The sequence below is a fragment of the Puma concolor genome, chromosome A1 (genome assembly GCF_028749965.1).
Source record: "Puma concolor isolate L17-30 chromosome A1, mPumCon1.1.hap2, whole genome shotgun sequence".
NCBI classification, from domain to species: domain Eukaryota; kingdom Metazoa; phylum Chordata; class Mammalia; order Carnivora; family Felidae; genus Puma; species Puma concolor.
In genome coordinates this window covers 127258153-127283347 of record NC_141667.1, presented here as the reverse complement: position 1 = coordinate 127283347, position 25195 = coordinate 127258153, and the positions used below count along the sequence as shown (strand labels likewise).

General features: G+C 45.4%; 1 protein-coding gene and 1 pseudogene across 1 annotated transcript in view; both read right to left on the bottom strand.

Annotated features, from left to right (window-relative positions):
- Positions 1-25195, bottom strand: part of SPOCK1 (SPARC (osteonectin), cwcv and kazal like domains proteoglycan 1) — a 520792-nt gene that overhangs the window by 154266 nt on the left and 341331 nt on the right. The window contains exon 4 of the mRNA XM_086703440.1: positions 6355-6469. Coding sequence (XP_086559566.1) covers positions 6355-6469 — 115 coding nt within the window. The remainder of the gene's footprint in view (positions 1-6354; positions 6470-25195) is intronic.
- LOC112860668 (elongation factor 2 pseudogene) lies at positions 14434-16006 on the bottom strand (annotated as a pseudogene).

Genomic DNA, 25195 nt, shown 5'->3' with positions numbered 1-25195 from the left:
CAAACACTTTGATTCTCTTTTTCCAAGTTCACATAAAAGACAGAAAGCTCTCAGATTGGTCTACAGCACCATGAGTCTTGCCTCAATCAGAATTCTTCGCTGGTGCCGAGAATTCGTTGTTATTCCAGATAATTAGGAAGCGGAGATAAAGGGCCATTACGTTAGAGAGGCCTAGCCCACTGGGAAGACTGGCCGTCGGCTCCTTGTTTAAAAACAGATTAGTTCCCTCTGCTCCCAGAAGGCTTCCAAGGGTATGCTCAGATATGCTAAGCCCCATCGTGACACCCTTTCCTCCTGTTCACAATACGCTTGCAGAATTCGAGAATGTGGCTTGTCTGCAAGGCTTAAAACAAATGCTTCAATTTTCCATTCTCCAAATGAAAATCAATGGCAACAGAGAGGTAAAATCAATGTTCACCGCTCTGTAGGGAGAATCCCACCCCTAGCTCCCGCCCACCCAGAGCAATAAATCAGAACTAGCCATCTTGACTGGCAGTGAATCCCTGAGAGCAGAGCCCTCTGTGGCTTGTATGACTTTCTGTCCATCCCCCGGTTTCCCACGAGGGTGTTTTCTTTAAGAAAGCCTAAGACAGTATTTCTAAAACCTGAGTCAGGAAGAATAACACACGGTTGCATAAAAACTCTTTTTCCCCTAATGAGTCCTTTTGCCGGTAGGATCTTTGGTATCGAAGAACAGAGTGTGACTATTTCCCTAAGGATCCATTCTGCATTATCTAGTCTTAATGATGGCTCAGACACCCACTGACCTGCTCCCCCGGACAACCAGTGATCTGCTTTCTGTCACCAAATATTAGCTTGCATACTCAAGAAGTATAGGTAAACAGAAATCATACAGGATATACTCCTTTTTTTGGTCTGTGTTCTTCCACTTAGCATAGTTATGATGAAATTTATCCATACTGATGGATGCATCAATAGCCTATTTCTTTAACTTTTTTTCATGTTTATTTATTTTTGAGAGACAGATATCGAGTGGGGGAGGGGGAGAGAGGGAGACACAGAATCCACAGCAGGCTCCACGCTCTGAGCCATCAGTACAGAGCCCAGTGGGGAGCTTGAACTCACGAACTGTGAGATCATGACCTGAGCCGGTCAGACGCTTAATTGATTGAGCCACCCAGGCCCCCCGTCTTTTTATTGCTGAGTAGTAATCCATTGTGTAGATGTACCACAATTTGTTCATCCATTCACCTGTTGATAGACATTTGGGTTGCTTCCAGCTCTTGGCTATTACAAGTAAAGCTGCTACGAATATTCATGGTTGAGTCTTAGAACGGACATATGCTTTCAGTGCATAATCCAGATACAAACCTTTTGTCAAACCTGTGTTTTGTAAATATTTTCTCTTGGTGTGGCTTGTCCTTTTATTCTTTTTATTATTGTAACAGTGTCTTTTGAAGATCAAGTTTTAAATTTTGATAAAATCCAATTTGCTGATTTTACTATTATTTAATTGCTTTTATAGTTCATGCTTTTTCGTGTCCAAAGAAATCTTTGTCAGACCCAAAGTTACTACTCCTGTTTTCTTCTAAAAGTTTAGCTCTTAGCTCTTACTGAGACAGAAAATCCCAAGCAGGCTCCACGCTCAGTGTAGACCGTGATGTAGTGCTTGATCCCACAACCCTGGGATCACGATCCGAGATGAAACCAAGAGTCAGACGCTCAACCAATGGAGCCACCAAGGCACTCCCCAAGTTCATATTTTATAAACTATGTTATACAGTCTTTAAAATTTGTAACTACAGGGGCACCTGGGTGGCTCAGTTGGTTGAGCATCCAACTTCAGCTCAGATCACGATCTCACAGTTCGTGGGTTCGAGCCCCGCATCAGGCTCTGGGCTGACGGCTCAGAGCCTGGAGCCTGCTTCGGATTCTGTGTGTGCGTCTCTCTCTGACCCTCCCCCATTCATGCTCTGTCTCTGTCTCTCAAAAATAAACATCAAAGTTTTTTAAAAATTGTATCTACAAAGATTGGTCATATCATAAAATACTCACTTATAAAAATCAACTGAAGAAAGCCTAATACAAATTTTTCTATATAGGATAAACATGACATGATGACCAAGTTTTAACAAAAATGAACCAACAGATAAAACCTAAGACTAGAAAAAAGAATGGATGGAAATGTGCTGGGATGTTTAATTACTGTTTTTAACTGATGTGAACATTGCCTATTTCTTGTTTCTTTTTACTCTTCTGTATTGTTAGTGTCTCCTGTAATAAGCATCGAATATCATCATATTAAAAATTAATTCAGATATTTAAAAAAATCACTTAAGAGATGGCTTCCCGATCCCAGGAAGCCTTCACAGTGCTCTGTGGCACTTAAATGGCCCCTTCAGAAAACCTGAAAGGTGAACAACACTACCGAGAATTCACCCGCTCCCGAGCCCACTCACGGTGGCTCGACACAAGAAAAGATGAAGCAAAGAACTTCCAAGCAGAATTCTCCAAAGAGAATGTGAGATTATGTGAAGCCTCTAGATGAAACCAGATGCAAACCCAAATGTAAATACTACCCTAATAAAGGAGAATTCCAGCAAAGGGAGACCCCACGTGGCACCCCACCAGAATTCTCACCCGTCTGCCCAGATGTTCAGTGGTCACAAATGTGCGTATGTCAAACAGCTTCTCCACTCGCTCCATCTCGATGGGCAAGGAAAGCTAATGAAATTCTCTCACTGATGCGCTCACTGTCCTCTGTCTCAATCGATGTGACAAGACAGCCTAAGTGTGCAGCCTCGTAATCAGCCTGAGGCTGGCCCAGCCGCCTCTCCATGTGTGTGTAGTGCTGACGATCTGGCAGGTGGGATTTGCCTCTTGAGCTCCTGCAGAGGCCAGACTGGCTGATGGGATTGTCTACAGATGTTTCTCAGAGAGAAAGATTACTTCCCTGATTGATGAATAAATAGAGTCGTCAACACTGTCTCCTTGGTCAGAGGGGACCCCTGAAGTATAATGTGGCAGGACAGATGTTTCATCTGGGAAGGTGTCCAAGACCCCAAGAAGAGGTATGTGCTCGACTGATATGGCGGGCCGAGGTATTCAGTCTGTGGGAGGGACGTGGGGAGGTTGGACCCACAACGGCAGTGAACACCACTGCAGAGCCTTCCTGGCTCAGACCACCTCCCAAATCTGGATAAGGGGAGTGGGCGCGCTGCCTCAATCACAGCCTCCTCTTTGGGCTGTTTTTCCAGTGAACAAAAGGTCCCTATCATCAGGAATGCAGCCATCTTCTTAGCCCTTACCTGCTGTGAATCACAAAGAGGGTGGCAGAAATAACACTGTAATGCTCATGCTAAACCTCACGGCTTCCCCGAGAAGGAAGGACAAGCAGGCAGAGTCACCAGAGGAAGGAGCCAGGCACCTGGAGGGAGCTACCTTCTTCTTAGAAACATGCAACTGTGGGGTTTCCTGGCTGACCTTCCAAAACGAATGACGTAATAACCATCATCATAATTGTTTTAGCAAGTGGCAGACCAGCCATCATTATGTGACACTAGACTATATGCCTTACACAATTGCGTGTCACTGAACTCTCACACAAGGACACACACAAAAGAGCCCCTGCAAGGATTAGCAACAATTGCTACCCATAAGGTCTCTTTAAGAATCACTAGTGGGCGGCACCTGGGTGGCTCAGTCAGTCAAAGGGTTAAGAGTCCGAGTACTGATTTCTGCTCAGGGCATGATATCAAGGTTTGGTCCGTGAGTTTGAGCCCCGCATTGGGCTCCTGGGCACTGACAGTGCAGGGCCTGCTTGGTATTCTCTCTCTCTCCCCTTCTCTGCCCTTCCTGCATGCATGCGCACTCTCTATCTCACAAAATAAATAAATGAACATTAATAAAAAAACAATCATGAGAGGATGCACCCCAATAAACAGGAAAGAGGAATGGGTAAGTATTTTCATTAAACCCATTTTACAGACGATGAAGCACAAATTCTGAAAGGTAAAGTACATGCCAAGGTCACAGAGCAAGGCAGTAGCCAGCCTGGGAAAGGAACCCTGGTTGGTCTCATTCCCAAATCCATGCTCTTAGTCACTGTAATCCTGTGGCCACCAGAATATGAGGGAGATGAGGATTATGCTTTCCACACAAGCAAACAAGTGGTGGTGCTCCCAACAAAGAAAAAAGGCACGCCCAGACACACACAACCTACACCTGGATAGGCCTGAATACCAATATGGTTGCAGCCTCCATCTTGCACAGATTTGAGCTTAATGCTGACCATCTCCTGTCCAGCACTTTCAGAGGGGCTATATTCCAGGAGGAAACAGGCAACGGTCTATCCATGTTGCACATCCATATGCACACATATACAACCAGATGGTTAAAATCTAGAGCACTATCTCAAAAAGGGTATTTAGCTATTTGCAGCAAAAGAGGCCCCCTCTTACATCCTTCAGAGAAGGAAGAAATCATGTGCAACAGGAAACTCTAGGATAGTTTTCTCAGAATATGTCTGCCTGGAAAACTTCTAGTGACAACAACAATTTTTTTTTTTTTTTTTTTTTTAACATCCCTCTCCATAGTGAACTTAATTTTCCTTGAGGGTAGGAAAGTATGTAGCTTCAATGTGTAACACAAGCCTGGCACATTGTAGGTGCTCGGTATCTTTCTGTTAAATGACAGTGAATGAATGGAGAGACAAGGACAGGGTGAAGGGAGAGGCCGACACACGGTAGTAACAGAAAAGAGGAGTTTTGGAGCCGGACGGTCCAGGGTTTGAAACATGGCTGCCACTTCCTAGATGTATAAGCCAATTACTAATGCTGCTCTGTCTCACTCCCCTCGTTTTTAGAGTGGAGACAAAAATAAATCCCAACTTGGCAAGAGGGCAGGAAGAATTCAAGGATGTGGTGCTGAGCACAATGCATGGCGTGTGCTAGGGTTTGGGAGTGAGATCTATCTTTACTTCCAGGGAGAATACTCCAGTCTGGAGCAACGAGTAAAACACATTAAATCTTGCATCTCAGTCTTATGGAGACAAAGGGTTACTGTTTTTAGGTGACCACCAGGCTGGATCTGTAGCTGTAGGGGCCAGGTTTGCAGAGGCAGAGAGGTTGAGGGCTCTGCTCCAGGGAGTTTCTCTGCTGGACCATGATGGAGCTTCCCAGGCAGTTTAGGAGGAAACCACTTAGGGAATGGAGGGAAATTAAAACACTTTGCAAAAGGAGCAGCCAATGGGACCAGCATTGCTCAGACTTCAAGAACTGCAGGAAGGGAAAGGACCCAGCCGGCATGGTCCCATGGTCGAAACGGAGCTAATGAGCAGAAGCCACAGGAGATGCACTTCAGTGAGAATCGAGTCCCAGAAAGGCTGCATCCTTTGCTTGAGGTCACGGCCCAGCGCAGGTGGATGGCAGAGCACATTGCCAAGTCCAAAACAGGTGTGGTAACTCCAGTGCCCATGGACTGAACACCTACCTCTCCATTGCACAGCAGTACAGAAAGAAGGGAGAACAGGCCCTGCAAATGCCTTTCTCCCATCCCCACCAACCCAACCCCACTGTTAAAGAACACCGTGCGGTGTGTGTGTGTCTACACACACACATACGGTCATGCATGGGCACATGTTGGTTCTTGCTCCGAGTATTTTTGTAGGACTGAAGGCCCACCAAGAAGACCGAATTCAAAGGCTCTTTCTGTCCTCTATAAAAGCTTTCTCCCACTGGATGGAGAAAGCTGGCAGAGGTTGAGGGTAAAAAGGCAAAGCTTTAAAGATCTTAAAGAAGAGTGGGGAGACCTCCCTCCGTGCTGGGGAAGAAGGTGATCAAGTACTATACCCTGAGAAAACAGCAAGGTGTGTTCTCAGGAGAAATGGTGGTGTGGTGGTGCTGAGGAGGAAGAACCCCAAACCAGGGCACCCCGACTGGCGAAGATGCCCACGGCCCATATATCTGGGCATGAAAGCAGACAACCCTCAGACTCCGAGGAACCTCAAAGGATTATAACACTGACAATGTCAGTGACAAGCAAGAGACTAATGACTCAGAACCTGTTTTCTTAGCTCTAAGCTTCCGGGATCTCTGGGGTCATTCCTGAATGAGGAATGGCCCCCACAATGACAAAGAAGGGATTTTCCGTGCATCTGCTCAGATGAGGGCTCAGAGTTAAAGTTGATTTAAAACAAATGCAGGTATTAAAATTTTTTGCAAATCTGTGTTGGAGAATTGAGATGCATACCCCAGGATGACTGGAGGCACCAAATACCATACAAGATGGCGATAGAAACTCCTGCTCTCCTTCCCCCCCCCACTGTCCCCCACTCAGAGATTGGGTACCCCCAGATCTGTCAGTCGGAGCGCGCTTCCCGGCCCCCGGCCTTACCTGGGGAGAAGGTGCTTGCGGCTGACACACAGGGCAGTCTGGTAGTCCTGGGTCACACACACTTTGTGAGGGCTGCACTTCACCTTCAGGCAGGGGTCTTTCGATGGGTCCAGGGCTGAGGCAAAAAGATCAAGAAGGGGGGGGGTGAGGACTTCTAAGGAAATTTAGTTTCTCTTTCTACTCAAATAAACAAATGGGAAATAAACAGACCACGTGTTTGCACTCTGGGCGGTTTTCTTAGGCTGATGGGGATTGGAATGAATACCCAAACCGAGGGGAATTCTGTGTCTACTGCACATGTTCTGCTTCAGCATCAGGATAGTGATTCCTTTGTGCTTTGGGGAGTTTCAGCATCTCCATGTCGGGCAGGAATTACTTTTAAAATCCTTTAGAATCTTACATACTCCAAGGACCAAGAGCTCCTTTTCCCTCTTTGGTTATCTGTCTGCAATTGCTTCTTATGACTTCATCCATGCCTACCTTTACTTATGTCCTACCACGTAGAAAGTCCTTGAGGACAGAGTTTTTTTGGCTTCAGTTCAATCGACACGGACTGTGTGCATCAATAAGCCCATGTTAAATTTTGGGAAGAGCTTCAGGAGGCCCAAAACCATTTTGCGCCACGCAAAGTTCCAACATAATAAGGAAAGGAGAAAGCTTATACATAAATATTTATTGGGCGAGGCAGAATGAGATAAGGGCCATGACGAGCATATAAAATGATAACGGAGCTCCAGAGAAAAACAGAGATCAATTTCTGGGGCAAGGATTAATGAAGCATTAATATGTGAACTGGATCCAGAAGGATGGGCAGAGTTTGGGAAAGAGAAGTTACAAAAGGCAGTCTAGACTGCCACGGGTGGACCATCACAGGGCACTTGATCCGATCAGTAAGTGTGGCCTGTGGGTGGTAATGATGGCGGGGGGGTGGGGGGCGGTGTGCGGAGAGGGGATGTTGAGTCGACCAAGGCACTCCAGAAAGGGTCTCCCAAAACAGCGGTTCCAAAACTGCACCGTTTTCCAGAACAGGCTGAGCGGCGGGCCCCGGGCTAATCAGCGCCCCGCACACCGAGGTGCGCACGCTCATTACGGCAGCGAAGAGGCCGCAGGGAATTCTCCGCAAAGCAAAAGCAATTGTGCCGTCTCCCAGCTCCAGGCCTACGCCTATTAGGCAGTAAATCCTTCATAACTTTCTCCTCAGCCCGCGGAGGCGAGGCCTCCCTGTGTCCTCCCCATGCAACCATTTGGTTAAACAAATTGGCATCCTGAGCAGGGATAGCAAAACTGCCATGAGAAACGCCATCGTGCCCACAGCTGCCGGGTCCCCCGGCCACCACGAGACCCCTGCCCTTAGAGAAGTCGCGGTTCCTCTCAGCCCGCCCAGGCCCAGAACCTCCACACCATTTTCCTCAGACAGCAGCTGGGAGTTTCTCAAGGGACCTGAACACACAACATCCGGAGGCGTTTCTGCTGCTTGAACAGTTCAGGGCGGCTCCGTCCGCTGCAGCAGCACCAGCCGCTATAAACACAAGGCAGGGTGCATTTTTAGGCCAGTCAGGCCAGCAACGAGACCCAGGTCCTGGTCCCAGGGGAGTCATCTGACAGAGCCTACGCCCCAAGGGATCGCCCGGCTGCCTGAAGCTTAGCAGAGGGAAACGAGGTGCAGGAAGAATAAAAGAGGCTGATTCGAGCCCCAGCGACAGGGCATTCACTTTGAACTCTTCAGCTGAGGGCTGCATCTGGGAAGCAATGGCAGCAAGGCTTGTGTCCGCTTCCGGAGTCCTTCAAGCCAAGGCCTTCCAGAAACTCACAACAGGAGTTTCTGGTCCCAGGTGGAAGGCTCCCAGTCCTGGGGATGTCCACACGAGAAGCCAGGAGGCTGGTATGGCCTCAGACCACTGGCTCTTTCCTCGTGCAGTGTCTCCCACTCCCAACCCCAGGGTGGCTGTCCAGCCAACTGTGACTTGCCTCCCCAGGCTCATGCAAAATGCAGCCAACCTGAAGAACGATTACCAGATGACTGCTAATGACGGACCGTGGCAATCCTCCACTGCTCCTTCTCACACAGAGATCGGGGATCTCAAGGAACTTGGGGACCGGACCACAGGCAGCCCCAGCCAAGGTGCCAGCCTAGGTGCTTCCCTGATAGGTGCTAAGTGCTACAGAGCCCTTGGGATTTTCATGGGAGTGTATCGCAGAGATGGAAACTAACAGGCTGCCTTAGGAGGGTGGGTATCCAAATCTGGAGTACTCCATGACCAGCTTCGTGGCCAAATTTGAGGTTCTTTTTGTTTTTGCAGCCAACTGCACAAACACCAATGTCCGTCGACAGGCAGTACAATCTTGAAGGAAGTAAGTCAGCCGAGCATAGTTTGCAAGAGCAGACTCCAGACCTGGTGTTTTCGAGGGTGAATACGGCTTACTCATACCTCAGCTGCCTCCTCTATATGGTGAGGGTTATACCACCTGCTCTTGGTTTGGTTACCTTGAGGGTTAAAGGAGCTAATATTTGTGAGTCCTTAAAGCCAACTTAGTGTATGTTAAGTACCTCATAGGTGTTTGCTAATTTTTTGTGCATCTGGTCCCCAGAATGAGTCGTAAGTCTTCATAAAAACAAGAACAAGAGCTAACACCCACTGTTTCAGACATGCAATGAACTAAGCCCTATAACTGGATTATCATATTTAATTCTCAAAACCACCCAAGGAGGTGGCTGCTGTTAATGTGCCCGTTTTACAAATGAACGTCTTAAAGGGGAGTCACCGATGAGAGGTGCAGAGGGTATCTGACACTTGGCCCATCGACTCCAGAATGCAAACTCTTCGCATTCATAGGCCAGCAGCAAAACAACCACCTAGGATCTCCTCTGAAAGGTTGACTGTGGGGTCCACCTCACACCAAGTATGGAGCCCACAGACACCATGTTCTTGGAAGTTCTTGGGGCATAAAGAAAGCCAAGGGGTCAAAGGAAGGGGCAGTGAGAGAATCTGGTGCTTCCCAGGTTGGGCCATGCAGGACTGCCCCCATGGACCTCACACAGCCCCAGGGCTTCCCGAGAAGGGGAGGTGCCCAGCTCCGGGGAACCGTGCCCTCTGCGCTCTCCCTCTGAATGCGGCAACCCTCCAGCTAAGTCAACAGACCAGTGTCCTGGTCAGTCTTCTTTCTGTAGCCTTTCCATGCGTGACACTACCATTAGGCTAACTACTACGGATCGCCGCCCCCCCCCCCCACCAATTCTTGAAGCCAGCATTTCTTTACAAAGAAATCCAACGAAAAAGTACCAATAAACGAAAATGAGTCACTTAACTCCATATACATACCTAACAATTTGCATACAGAAATTAAGTCTACTAAACATTAATTACCAGGGTCTGAATACTTCAGACATGGATGCGGATTATTTTGAGTAAATGAACTTCATAGAACAACAAAACAGTAATAAATCAAGCTGCCAGCATTCATTTAATCACCAAGGGGCATTTTGTTTCCGAAAAACAGCCACACTGAGATGGAAAGGGGATGAGGGTGGTACGAGGGTGTCATTTCCCTTTAAACGCCGTCTCCCAAGCGAGCTTTTCTAAGCAGCCCCAAGGCTCACAGCAATACTCTGGAAAGAAGCTGACACCCGCATTGGACAGGGCCGTGTGGCTCCACTTTCTAAAGGGAACGATAACAGATCAGAATAATAAGCAGCATTTGAGAGGCCCTTTCATAAGGCGCAGAGAAAGAGTGCAGGTGAGGAGGTAGGGAGAGAGCTGAGTGTTCGTGATAACTGGGAGCAGGCCCAGAAGCTTCCTTGTCGAGGGCTAATGATTTCTGGAGCCTGTGCTCTGAGTCTCTCTCTCTCTCTCCAAGCACAGGCTGAGTGACAGGATGCAGCGATCCCCACAGGATGGCAGAGCCCTGCGTGCCCTCCACTGCTTCTCTCAGGGCACCCGCAGGACTTCTCCGGGACAGCATACCTGGCACAGAGCAGGTGCCCAAGGGAGGTTAATTCCCTCTCTCTGCCCATTTCCCAAGACCAATCAAGTGTCAAGTGGCAGAAGACACATGTCCAAGTAATTCGTTGACCAATTTTTACAAAAACCATTTTCAAAGAAAAAAAGAACAGGAACACATTAATTTAAAGAGAGATTTGTTAAGCTGAAAAACACTGACTTCCGAAGCAAGTTAATTATAGGCTTCGTGTAATTTTTTTTTTCATTAATTTTATTTTTTAAGCTCACTGCTTGGTCTCAATTAAGGTAGTGATATTTTAATTATCTTAATTGTCTCTAAACTTGTTTTCCGGTTTGAGTTACTTTTTAATTAGCTACATTGATTTTAAAATCCAGAATCAAGCCTTTTTGCCGTCGGCGGGCATATCCCATAAGCTCACTGGCAAAGGGTTGTAATTCCTGCGAGAGCAGAACGGGCTACCCCCTCAGAGATGCTGAGATGAGGGAATGTTCCATTTTGTGGGTTGGCCCCAGAGTCCCTGAGAGGCGCCTAGGGGACTGACACACACTTGGGTTTATTCCCTTAACACCTGTAGAGCTTCTGTTCTGTGCAGGCTAGAGGCCGGCATCTCCAGAGTGAACGTGAAGACATTCCTACCCTCCAGGGGCTCACAGCTCAATAAGGATGACAGACAACAGAAGGGCAAGTTCAGTGTGTTAGGGGAGATGTGGGTACCTTGCCCAGCCTTTCAGGAGGTAGGGAGAGCTCCTTGACAGACAGGTATCTATGGAAAATGGGTTTAAGGCAGGTAATAGGGTGAAGAAAACATTCCAGCTCGGAAGTAGCTCTCTTCCCAGAGGAATCAAGGCAAGTTTGGGGGGAACTAAAGCATTTGTTGGGGCCACTGCAGGTTGGAGCAGGGGTGGTACGTGGGAAAAGTGGACAGAGTGGCAGCAGCACCATGAAGGGCCTTTAGGGGATCATGGTCTCCAAATCCTACAGTGTTGGCAAACATGGCAGAACCTGGTGACCTTTGGCACATCCTCCCATGCTGAAGTTAGTGGAGAAGCTATAGGGAGAGAGAACCCTTTATATACCTTTTTCAGGGTAAGTGGCACTTTGATAAGAACAGACCAGCTGCACACTCTCACCCTCCAAAGAAGAGGGATATCAGGGTGGAGGTCTCTGTGGTTGGCTCTTAGAGCTTCCCTTTCCCCCTTTGCAGAACCTCTGGGGACACTGAGCCATGCAGGATTCTGGGAGGCAAGAAGCCTACCCAGTGAGTGTGACAAGCAAAGACATCATTTACAACAGTCATGTGAACTTGTGGTCCACTCTGGTGACTCCAGGGAACGTCCACAGACAAGAGGCCTCTCAACCTACAAAAAGTTGACAAATTAATGAATGTTTTCTGTCTTCTTGTTGTTTTGAAGACTGCTCTCTGCCTGAATCATGCTCAACTGAGGTTCATCTGAAGAGCAGACACTCCCAGTGATTCATTAGCAGTGACTTAATGGATGAATGACAAAGAAATTACTCCAAACTGCTAAAACCTCGTCAAGCTAAGATCCCAAACATTTATTACAGCTTGTCTGTCCCCATGGTAACCTGGGCATGCATCTTGCTCCCCCCCCTCCCAACCTCTGGAGGGGCTTGTTTACTAGCTGACGACAGAGCCGCACAGAATACAAAACAGAAGATGCTGCCCACAGAATTCTGCTGGAAACAGAGAAGAATGACAGTTTGGAAAAGCTCTGTCACCATTTTCAGCTTTCCAATCGAGGTACTGGATGTGTTCATGGGAGGCTGAACAAAGGGGCCCAATGGCCATGTGTCTGAATAAGACAGGCAGTTGAGTGACACAGACAGCTGAACATGTATGCCCTAGGAAGGGGGGTGGGGGGACGGGAGTGGATGGGGACACAGACAGATAAGGACAGAGGAAAAGATGATAAAAAGGTGCATCTTAACTAAGGAACCCGTCCTGAGAAGAGACATTTTCTTTTCCCTTCAGAGGACCTAAGAACTCTTTTCTTTCTGTGTTATAACTAAAAGCATCCTCTCTCTTACACTGTGTGTGTGTGTGTGTTTGTGTGTGTGTGTGTGTGTGTGCGTGTGATGGAGGCTAAGTGTATAAACTGGCAATTATTCAGCCATGTCCCTAAATGCTAACAACTGTTAAATACAGGTAGATGGGTATAGAGAAGTTTATTTTATCATTCCCTCAACTTTTGGGTATATATGAAAACTTTAATATTAAAAGGAAAGAAAAGAAAAAAGAAACATCCCACAAGCCAGCAAGTTAACATACAAGGCAAAAAATGTACATCTCGATAGTCTACAGGAAGAGGAAATTATCAACAAGTTGAATGTCCATCTACTCTACCCGGCTTGGGCTACCGAAACAAAATACTAGACAGTGGGTGACTTGGACAACAGACTGTTATTTCTCACAGTTCTGGAGGATGGAAATCTGAGATCACGTTGCCACCATGGCCAATTTCTTGTGAGAGCTCTCTTGCTGGCTTGTAGATGGCCACCTTCTCACTATATGAGAAGGCTTTTTCTCAGTGTATATACACAGCAAGCCAGTGAGCTCTGTGATGTCTCTTTTTATTCTGCATACCTTTTTTAAAAAAAGATTTTATTTACTTTTTTACTTAAATCCACATTAGTTAACATATAGTGTAATAATGATTTCAGGAAAAGAATTTAGTGATTCATCACTTACATCCAACACGCAGTGTTCATCTCAAGTGCCTTCCTTAATGCCCATCACCCATTTGGTCCATCCATCCACCCAACAACCCTCCAGGGGCCCTCACTTTTGTTCTCTGTATTCAAGAGTCTCTTATGGTTTGTCTTCCTGTTTTTTATCTTATTTTTGCTTCCCTTCCCGTATGTTCATCTGTTTTATTTCTTAAATTCCAAATATGAGTAAAATCATATGATATTTGTCTTTCTCTGACTGACTTATTTCACTTAGCATAATACACTCTAGTTCCATCCGTGTTGTTGCAAACGGCAAGATTTCAAGTTTAAAACATGTATTTAAAAATTTTTTTAATGTTCATTTATTTTTGACAGAGAGAGAGACACACACAAAGCATGTGTGGGGGAGGGGCAGAGAGAGAGGGAGACACAGAATCTCCCAAAGGCTCCAGGCTCTGAGCTGTCAGCACAGAGCCTGACGCGGGGCTGGAACTCACAGACTGCAAGATCATGACCTGAGCCGAAGTCGGACGCTCAACCTACTGAGCCACCCAGGCACCCCTAAAACATGTATTTAAAATACAATTCATAAAATGCTTAACCTGCCGACTCTGGAGCCCTCGGTGCGGGGTGGGGTGGGGTAGGCAGCTGCCTGCTAAACCAGCAAAGCAGGACTGCAGGGGTGTGGCCCTCCCTCCCATGCCCTTCTGATCAGACACCCAAGGGGCCCATGGGCACCCCTGGGATCACACAGCCAGAAAACAGGTCCCCAGAGGTTTCCAGAGTCTCTGCTTATCAGGGAGGCTGGGACAGCCCTGCCAGCTCATCCCTGAGCAAAGCATCCCCACATGGGGCAGAGCAGGGTACGGCTGGGCTGGACAGGGCAGGGTGGGCCACTGGGCTCTGGAAGGGGCTGATGGTAGCAGATAGGGTGTTGCCTCCTGCTTGCAGGTGGGGAGCACCCTGATTTCTTTTTTCACCACCATATCAAACTTAATATTCCAATGGCACTAATACAGCTGGGGGTGCTCACGGTGATGCTGCACAAAGTTTCCTGCCTTTTATCTTCTTTCCAAAGAGAAAAGGTCTACCCGCTTGTTCCTTCCCCCTTTCTGGGGGAAAATCCACCACGGACTATTTGCCCAAATAAACCTCTTAATGCCGTTTTTTTTTGTTTTTTTTTTTTTTTTTTGACATTTGAGTTTCTGAAATGGGAAAAAAAAAAACAAAAAACTGTTGAGTGTCCCATCCCGCCTCCCCCACCCCACCAGCTAAATAAGTCCCTGTTGCCAGGGCATTTCTGTTGCCTCTGATATCTTGAAATAAATATCGAAAGAAATGGCATCAAGTGTTCATGTTGAGTAATGAACCCAGAACCCATCAGGTGGAGCCCCAGAGTGGGCCCCAGAACCCATCAGGTGGAGCATCACTGGGGACAGTCTCGAGGTGTCATGGAGAATGCGAGGGCTTGCTGTGGTCGATTGTCAGCCGAGCGCAAGGGCTGTGCTGAGTCCCACCCAGGGTAGTGGACTGCAGGGAGGGCAGCCTACTATTTGTCCAGGAAGTTGTCCAGGGCTGGGATTCCTTCCTTCAGGCCCTTGAGCTTTCGTGTTTCGGCCATCACCTGGCTGGGGTGGCTGGTGTTGTTGAAGAGATCCCCAGACAGGGTCTGCCAGTGGTCAAAGACGCACTGGGGGAAGGCCTGGCCACCAGGGTTGGACCTCAGGTCAGCAGTGAAGCTGAAGGACTCGTTCACAGGCAGGTAGGCCTCCACGACAAACACAGGGGTACCAGCTGGGACTCCTCAAAGACGTGACCATGCTTCCTGTTCAGGACACCATAGATGCCACTAGCCACTTATTCTGGACACTGAATATCCACAAGGTAGATAGGCACCATGAGACAGGACTGGGTGGTCAGCACACTGGCACAGAGACAGCGCCAGCCAGTGGGGATGATCTGGCCACCGCCGCAGTGGATGGCATCCGCATGCAAGGTCACATCAGGGACACCGAAGCACACACCCCACATGTTTTCCTTGCACAGGGCTTCCTCTTTGGTGGCCCACTGGAAGCCAGCTACCATACTGTCCTTGATCTCGTTGAGGCACTGCACATCTTGGTGATGTCAGTGAGGACATTGGGGCTGGAGTCAGGCCCAAAGCATCAGATCTTGTGGGCTTCTGCCACATCCCACTCATACTTCTCGGCCAGATAGCAGACCTGCTGCTTGAGTTCTTGGTGGACGGACACTTCACCCTTGTCGATGTCCTTGGCCAGGCCATCGGGGAAGAGCCGCACCTTCATGTACAGCCGGTTGTGCCTATTTTGGGACTTGGACATGCAGAGCACGCTCGACTCCTCACTGACTGTATCCCGGTAAGACACCACGGGGTTGGATTTCTTGATGGGAATGCACACGTGGTCCTCCTCCAGGTCCTTCAGACAGATCTCCAGGTACAGGTCGCCAGCCCCTGCGATGATGTGCTCCCTTGACTCCTCAATGATGCCCTGCACTGTGGGGTCCAACTTGGCCAGGCATTCAGGCCCTCCACTAGCTTGGGAAGGTTGGCTGGATTCTTGGCCTCCATGGCGATCCGGACAATGGGGCTAACACTGAACTTCATCACCCGCATGTTGTGGGCATGCTCGAAGGTGGTGATCGTGCCATTCTTCACCAGGAACTGGTCCAGGCCCACCAGGCCCACAATGTTCCCACAAGGCACATCTTCAACGGGCTCCACATAATGGCCCATCTTTAGGATTGTTCTCTGGATAGGCTTCAGGTACAGGTCCTCCTTCTTGCCAGGTGTGCAGATGGGCCCCATGATCCTGACCTTGAGACCAGTGGACACCAGCCCCGAGAATACGCAGCCGAAGGCGTAGAACCAACCTTTGTCAGAGGTTGGCACCATCTTGGAAATGTACATCATAAGTGGGCCTTTGGGGTCACAGCTTTTCATGCCCATGGATGAATCATCATCCGGAGACCATATATACATACTTTTATACACACACACACACACACACACACACACACACACACACACACACACCATGAGATGTCTCTTCTTATATACTATCTTACAGGAATAGGGCACTACCCTGAGGACCTCATTTAACCTTGGTTACCTCTTTAGATGCCCAATCTCCAATACAGGACACTGAGAGTTAAGAGTTCAACATATAAAACATTCAGTCCGTAACACCATCTATAAGGAAACTGTTACCTTAATTACAAGACATCCATTCATGAAATCTTGTCCAGCTGTTATAAAAGAGGAAGTAGATCAGTGTGTACTAACACAGGTAGATATTTATAACAAATTAAGTAAGGAAGCAAGTTAAAATATTTGCAATGGCAAAGTAACTTCCAAACACCAGACAATAAATGGCAAAACTAGTACTCAAACTAGGTCTGCTTCTCAAGGAAGGACCTTTCCCTTTGCTATCCTGCTGACCTTGAGAAGTCCTTCTGCCCACAAAGTCCTAGCCTCCACCCACTTACACACCAGAACCTTCCATTTCTCTACTATCCTCTCCCTCCTGGGACTATCCCTGCAAAGACCTGTGAATGAATTCAGACACCCTATGCCCTCAGGCCAACACCACACCTGATGTCTGTATACACTGGTCTAGAAACCTCACCTGCAAAAAGTAACCTTCTCTTGTTTCTTAGAGAATCTTGCCTGCAGCGGGGGAAACAATGAAGTCATGACTATTGTCCAGAGCAAGAGCAAGTGTCCAGCCCTAAGATAATTTGGAATTTGCTTCTGAGTTATAAGAGAACACCCTGGACCTGGCTGTAACTACACAGCAGTGACTGGAAAGAGCTTTGCCTTTCAGCTTATGGGCAAAACAAGACATTATGAGCAACCACTGCTAAGTCCTACTTGTCTAATTTACAAGTCCTGATCATTAAAAAAGAATGTATTAAGGGAAGTCTACAGCAGCAGTGGAAATATGCTCCATAAAATCACAAGCCACAAAAGTATATTAACCAGGCCAGGCAATCCCGCTTTCTCAAAGCTATCATCCCATACCTACCTCAGTTTCACAGTTGTTCTGGGATGGTAAACAAAGGGACCCTCACTCTATGTTTCTGCCAAGAAACTGATTTCCTTGTAAAAGTGGGATAGGGAGAGAGGAGGATAAAAGGGAGGGGGGTAGTATTAACTAAGTGGAAAGAAAAGGAAAGAGGGGGCATTTTATTACATAATGCATCATCCAGTTGAGGAGCTGACAGTGGTGACAATGACACTTACCAACTATATATAGAATAATGTACTATTATTCTAATTAACCAATGAGGAAACTGACACAGAGATGGTAAGTAACTAACTTGTCTGTGGTCACAGAGTTGGTAAATCTGGACTTCAATCTAGAGTACTCTCACACCAAAGCTGATGCTCAGAGCCACCAGGCCACTCATGAGCAGCTTATGATGAGGAGAAAGGTGACAAATACAGTGCCAAGAAGCAGCATGTTGAACATCCCTGTCCACCGCCCCCAAGAATCATGTCGCCCAAAGGATCCACAAGAAGAAATTAATACTGTGAAGAAAATATTGTACTATTCAGAAGTCAAAGCCAGATTGTTGGACATTTGAGTAAGCGTATATTACTTTTATAATGAATATGAAGGTCAAAGTTTCTTTTCAAGGTTATGCTCATACCCAGTCAACTTAACTTTCTCTGTGACTTAAAAAACAACATGGACCCAGTGAGGCTTGTGGTTCCTTCTCTCAGGGATTCTGTGAAACCTATCTATGGTCCACATCACTGACCAGGAGGTGCATGAGGTCTGGTGGCAACATGGGATCAGATGGAGCAGCACAAACAGTAGGACCTGACAATGGCCTTTGTTCTCAATAGGGGGACAAGAGACCATCCAAAGAGAAGTCTTAACCTTTCCATCCATCAAAATGGCCAGAATTCATTAAAGTGTTATAACAGTAAAGGTACTCAAGTTCTACTTCATGGTAATTGGCAGGAATTATTCCTAAGACACTTATGAACAAAGGCAACAGAATTACTGAAGATACATAAGACCAGTTCTATAACCTAGGAAAATAAGAGGACACAAAAAGCACAATAAAAATCAAACACCTCCATGAAAAAGGCAGAGTTGAAAGAGGGGTATAGCTCAGCAAGTCTATGTTTTATACCTGTACGTCACTTTAATACAATTAAAATTCCTGTAAAACATGTAGCTTTTCATAAAGAATGAACTCCTTTGTGCTGATGAGCACGATTCTGTCACTATTCAGCAGTCCTAGTAGTTGACCATGTAAAAATGGGGAAATACAGAAACTCCATGAATTTCCAATAAATAATTAAACCAGTGTGTCTAGAAGAAGAGAACCCACAGGTTTGGATCAGAGAGGTGAAGGTGTACAAGAGGCACAATTGTGCCATTTCCTGCCTTTGTGGTCCAGATGGGTCACTCACTCTTCAGGATTCAAATGCAGACAAAGAGATCTACTTCACTTGGATATTGTGAGTAACTGAAGACACAATGCATGGAAGTTGCCCAGCACGGAGCCTGGCACATAGGGTGTGCTCAGTAATCATCTTCACCACTCTTTCAGCTTGCCCTTCAAATACAGAAAGTGGATATATGCAAAAGGCAAGGAACCCTAGACATTTTAGAGATTCAAGATACCAGAACAGTTAAAACATGGGCAGAAGACATGAATAGACATTTCTCCAAAAAAGACATCTAAATGGCCAAGACATATGAAAAGACGCTCAAAATAACTCATCATCAGGCAAATGCAAATCAAAACCACAATGAGGTATCATCTTACAGCCATGAGAATGGCTAAAATGAAAAACACAAGAAACAGTAAGTGTTGGTGAGGATGTGAGAAAAAAGAACCCTCTTGCACTATTGCTGGGAAGGCAAACTGATACAGTCATTATGGAAAACAGTATGAAGTTTCCTTAAAAAATTAAAAATAGAACTACTCTATGACCCAGTGAACATACTACTAGGTATTTACCCCCAAAATACAAAAACACTAATTCAAAGGGATACCTGCTTTCCTAGTTTATAGTAGCATTACTTATGAAATGCAAACTACGGAAGCAGCCCAAGTGTCCTATTAAAATTCTATTAAAATTAAATTCTATTAATTTTATAGGTGAATGGATAAAGATATATATATATACACACACACAGGAATATTATTCATCCATAAAAAAGAATGAAATCTTGCCATTTGCAACAATGTGGATAAAGCTAGAGAGTATAATGCTAAGTGAAATAAGTCAGTCAGAGAAAGACAAATACCATATAATCTCACTCACATGTGGAATTTAAGAAACAAAACAAATGAGCAAAATAAAAAAGAGAGAGAGGCAAACGAAGAAACATTCTCTTAGCTCTAGAGAACAAACTGATAGTTAACAGAAGGGAGGGGCAAAGGGCAAGGTAAAATGAGTGATGTGAATTAAAGAGTATAGTTACCATGATGCAAAGTAAATCAAATCAAATCAAATTAAAAAAAAGATCTCGGAGCTGCAGTGCTATTCATCCCTTTCCATTTCAAATGTTAGACTCATTTGTACAAGAAGCAACTTTAACATTTCTCTTTGAACATAAAGCTCAGGGTCTACTTTATCCAGAAAGCTTTCACTGATTAACCAGATCTACACCACTGCTGAAACCACCATACAACAACTAAGGAGTTCACATATCTCTAGTAGAGCTGTGTTCTGCCTTGTCTCATCTTGGAGATTATAAAGTCTGGGAATGAAGAATAAAAACCTTTTTTCCCCTCTAAATTATGTGCACTAAGAACAAACAACAAAGCCTTGTCAACAAACTTACACAGTCATAGTCATAGTCTTTATTTTGTTTTGTTTGTTTTGAGAGAAGGTACTGTGGGCTTTGAAAAGTCTCTATTACAGAGTCATAGACTATGAGTCTTAATAACCTAAGGCCTACATTCAGGCACCATTGATAAAATGCTAGGGGAGAAAAATAATGATTAAGGAGTATCTGAAAAACACTGTTGATCCAAGCAGACAATGGCTTGTGTCAGGGAGGTTGTCAACATGAGGTGTGCTAGGTATAAATGGGCAGGCAGGGTTCAGCAAGGCAGGCTTCATGTACAAGGTTAGTGCCTTCTGATCCTTAGCCAGAGGCTGTCCATTTGACTGCTTCCACCCTGTCTTATAAAGCTTGGCAGGGAAAGATGTTAACTGAAAACAGAAAAATAAAGTCTGCAGGGAAACCCTGCCCCAAATTGGAGACAATTTGTTCAAATGACCTCTACAAGCCTCAGATGAAGTGGTTACTTCCGTAATGTGGCATCCTCAGAAGCAGAACTTAAGTCCAGAGCTCTGGTGATGTATCATGGTGCTCATTCACTGCCGCCTCCCTTGACAAGTCCAGAAATCAGTGGAAGAAGGCAAAATAGTCCCACACCACATGTATCTACCAAATCTCTTTTTCCTGTTTTACAAATCTAACCTAGGTTTTCCATCTCAGACCATAATGGGCCAAGGAGAATGCAAATCTACAGTTAATATCCTTGCAGCATCTATTTTATGAGGTGGTAAGTAATTTAAAACTGTTAAAATATTAAGGCCATCACTGGTCTATTACAGAACAGAATACAAAATTCATATACATTTGTATAAAGAGACTCCAAAGATGTATGTGCTGGCAGTAGGTTCTGTCCCCTGAACCTCAAGAAAGATGTATGTTGTAGCTTGCCCTTAGAGGCTCTTTCATAGAAAAGTTTCAGAAGTGTTGAAAGTGTTTACCAAGTTTAAAGGGTCTTAAGAATGAAGTGGAGAGCTCTCCAGGGTACTGATATCCAAGATGGAAAATCAATAGCAGTAAAAGTCCATATAAAGAACTTGCATAAGCAAATCGCTCATTCTTGCAGGACCCGTTGAAGCTAGTTATTCAAAACTGCATCCCACACCCCCTGGAACAGACTTCCCATGCCATCTGTTCCCAGGGAGCTCAGTCCCACTGGTGAGAGGCCCCAGGGCTTTTCAGAGAAGTGACCCTGCATAATCCAAAGCTTTTTTGAGACCTTTAATGTGCTAACCACTGGGTGAGATTTACAAATGAGTTACAAAGTATTTGTGGCTCCCTAGGTATGACTATCAAAATTAAAGCTTTTATTACTTTCATTCCTCCCACTGTTAATTTTTTAGAAACACTTGGCTCCAGATTTATAAATGGGTAAGTGGAGACTATGTATTTCCAAGTCTTTTCTTTCTGCAATTAGGGCAGACTCATTTCTGAGTCCTTGGGATGGTTCCCAAGGCTATTAAATTCTATTCCTTAACTGATAACATTGAAGCAGTCATGACAAAGTTAGTGCTGATGGGATCAGGGATTTCTTTGGGCACCATCTAAGCTATTAGAAAGCACTTCAAACTGAGAGAAGAGCGGTTGCATCTCCCACTGAAGGATTCAGTAAATCTGTATCATTTAAGTCTTGTTTACTCTTGTTGCTTTGTTTTTTTGGGGGGGTCCCACCTTATTCAATCATTGCTAAAATACTTGTCCATGTGCATCCATCAGGTAATCAATTGACAGTCCCAACCTTGCCCACAACGGCTCTCTTTCCTGCATGTCTCTTCACCAATGTGCCCCTCAATGGCTGATCACCTCCCTTCTATTACTCTAAAATAAAGCCTGTAGTGCTAATATAAAATATAAGTCAGGTCTTAACTGCACATGGAAGACAAATGCAACAATAAATAATGAGAAAGCACCCATGAGGTTTCCTAAGACAAACATGGAATAAACACAAGGAATAAAATCTCTCGTTTTCATTCTTTAGCAATAAATACTGAGTACCCAGCAGGTAAAACAGAGCAGGGAGATAATCATCTTTGGATACTGTAATGGCTGCAATGCTTCTTTCACTAAGAAGTGAAAATGATGTTCTCATTTTTGTTAAATTTATGGATTCTAAACTTTATATTTTTTTTAAAAATTTTATGTATTTATTTTATTTATTTATTTTAATGTTTATTTATTTTGAGGAGGGAGGGGCAGAGAGGATCCCAAGCCATGGAGCTCCATCTCATGAACCATGAGATCATGACCTGAGCTCAAATCAAGAGTCAGATGCTTAGCTGACTGAGCCACCCAGGCGCCCCTAAAAAAGATTTTAGCTCTCAGTCAACTCAATTAAAAAAATAGGCAGAGGACCTGCATAGACATTTTTCTGAAGACGACATACAGATGGCCAAGAGGCACATGAAAAGAGGCTCAGAGAAATGCAAATCAAAACCACAATGAGTTATGAGCTTATACCTGTCATAATAGATAGTATCAAAACAAATGAAAAATAAGTGTTGGCAAAGCTGTGGAGAAAAGGAAACCCTCATGTACTGTCAGTGGGAATGTAAACTGGTGCAGCCACTATGAAAAACAGTATGGAGGTTCCTCAAAAAATTCAAAATGGAATTACTACATGATCCAGCATTTCTACTTCTGGGTAATTATCCAAAGAAAATAAAAACAATAATTTTAAAAGATATAAGTAACCCTATGTTAACTGCAGTATTTCTAATAGCCAAAATTTGGAAACAACTTGAGTAGTGACATATGGATTAAAGGATAAAGAAGAGACAGTGTGTGTACACACACACATGCACGCGCGCACACACACATACACACACACACACACACACACACACACACACACACACACACACAGTGGAATATTACTCAGCCATAAAAAGGAATTAAATCTTGCCATTGGCATCAACATGGATAGACCCAGACAGTATTACACTATGTGAAATAATTCAGAGAACGACAAACACTGTATGAATTTACTTATAGGTGAAATATGGCCTCAAACCTCCCTTCTAGAATTTGGCTCATATTCTCAGACTGTATTCTCCTTATCCTCCAAGGTTTACCATGCCTTCAGCTACACTGGACAATTCAAATTTTCCAACTCTTTGCTTGCTTTCAAGCCTCTAGAGTCTAGACTGCAGTGTCCAATACAGAGAACCATTCAATTCTTAGAGGTGTCTCATGACACCAATATTATCTCCACTTGACAAATAAAGGGGAAAAAATAAACTAGCCAAAGATCATGCAACTAGTATGTGACAAACATGAGTGATGACTCTAAGTATGTTGTAATCAAGTAGAAGCTTCAGGAGACCACAGAAAGTGGCTATCCTCACTACTGCATGCCCCCTCACCTAAGCAGCATCTGGAATATCATAGGGCTCAGTAACAGAGTATCTTGCTCCATCAGGCTAGGAACAAAGTCCAGCTCACCATTTTTTTTTAATGTTTATTTATTTGTTTGGTGGGGGAGAGAGAGAGAGAGGGAGGGAGAAAGAGGAAGAGGAAGAGGGAGAGAGATAGAGAATGGAGGATGGAAAGAGAGAGTAAGAGAGAGAGAGAGAGAGAGAGAGAGAGAGAGTCCCAAGCACATAGAGCCCAATGTGGGGCTTGATCCTTTGAACTGTGAGACCATGACCTGAGCAGAAATCAAGAGTTGGATGTTTCAACACTTGAGTCACCCAGCCACCCTAGGCTCATCATTTCTGAACCCCAAGTTCTCTGGCATGTGTCTGCTATAAGGGACATGCTTAGTTAATGCTGAATAAACTGTCTTTGAAAAGAGTATCTGGATGAATCTTGTAAGCTGGAATTTCTAGGTCACAAAGATTCATAGCTCAAAGAGTCCTTGGAGCATCTGCCTTCAGACCAACATGTTCATATTTAACATAGGGAAGACTTTAACCCATCAGTTCAGCAAACTTTCATGAAACTACATTTACATGCCAAGTACTATTATAAGCTCTGGGCATTCAGAGATGGGTAAGACTCAAGTCCTTGCCCTTAAGGAACTGACATTCTAGTGCAAGTATAACAAGGGGAGGGGAGGGGAGGGGAGGGGAGGGGAGGGGAGGGGAGGGGAGGGGAGGGAAGGGAAGGGAAGGGAAGGGAAGGGAAGGGAAGGGAAGGGAAGGGAAGGGAAGGGAAGGGAAGGGAAGGGAAGGCAAGGCAAGGCAAGGCAAGGGAAGGGAAGGGAAGGCAAGGCAAGGGAAGGGAAGGGAAGGGAAGGGAAGGCAAGGCAAGGGAAGGGAAGGGAAGGGAAGGCAAGGGAAGGGAAGGGAAGGGAAGGCAAGGGAAGGGAAGGCAAGGGAAGGGAAGGCAAGGGAAGGGAAGGACAAGGGCAATGGATAGGGGAAGAGGAAGGGAAGGAAAGGCAAGAGGAAATGAAAGAAGGGATGTGAGGAACAAACAATAGGTAGTAATAAGAGCTAAGCAAATATTTTAAAATAATGAGCAGTAGCAAGCTCCTGAAGGCCACATTGGATTAGGTAGTCAAGGAAGACCTCTCAGAGGAGGTGACATTAAGCCATGGTCTGACAAGAAGGAGCCAGACTTTAGAAGATCAGGTGAGGAATAATGCAGAAAAGGGACTGCAAAGGCTCCAAGGCAGGAGAAGATCCTGGAATGTTAGATAAAGACACAGGTCCCGAGAGATCACATGACTTTTCTAAGAACACACCAGTCGGACAGAACCAGGACTTAACTTTAGAAAGCCAAGCCTCAGCCATGCATCCTCAGAGCAGTGAGCACAGAGATGTCTGAGACAGGTTAAGGTTTAAATGAGTTCCACCGGCAATCACCTGATGGCCTCGCTCTGGACCTGGACTCACCCTTGTGACCACGGCCTTGCCAGAACAGGCCCAGCACTCTGCTTCAACACAGAGGTCTTGACAAGTCATTGCTCCAGCTGCCAAAACTAAAGATGAATAGGCCAGAGAGAACCGACATCTCAGACTTACTGGATACCATCTTTTGCTCACATAGGCAAATCCACAGTATGCGTATGTGAATTATATGGTAAGGTTAAATGAACATGAATTTTGTACCACAGCCAGTTCCAGTTGCTCATCGGAGCTTAGCTCCTTGGGTGCTGTGTGACCTCAGGCAAGTTATGCAGCCTCTCTGAGCCATAAAGGAGAGTAGTGGCATCCCTCTTACACGATGGTTGGCAAGTGTGAATGAGGCAATATGTCAAATGCTGAACACTGACACTGGCAAGTCCTCAATCAATGTTAGTTTCAACTCTTTCCCCCATGATTTTCCTTAAACATTCCTTTCATATCCACCAGTCCAAACTGAACTTTTTTTTTCTTCTCCAGATTTCTGTCCCAGGTCATCCTTATACCAAA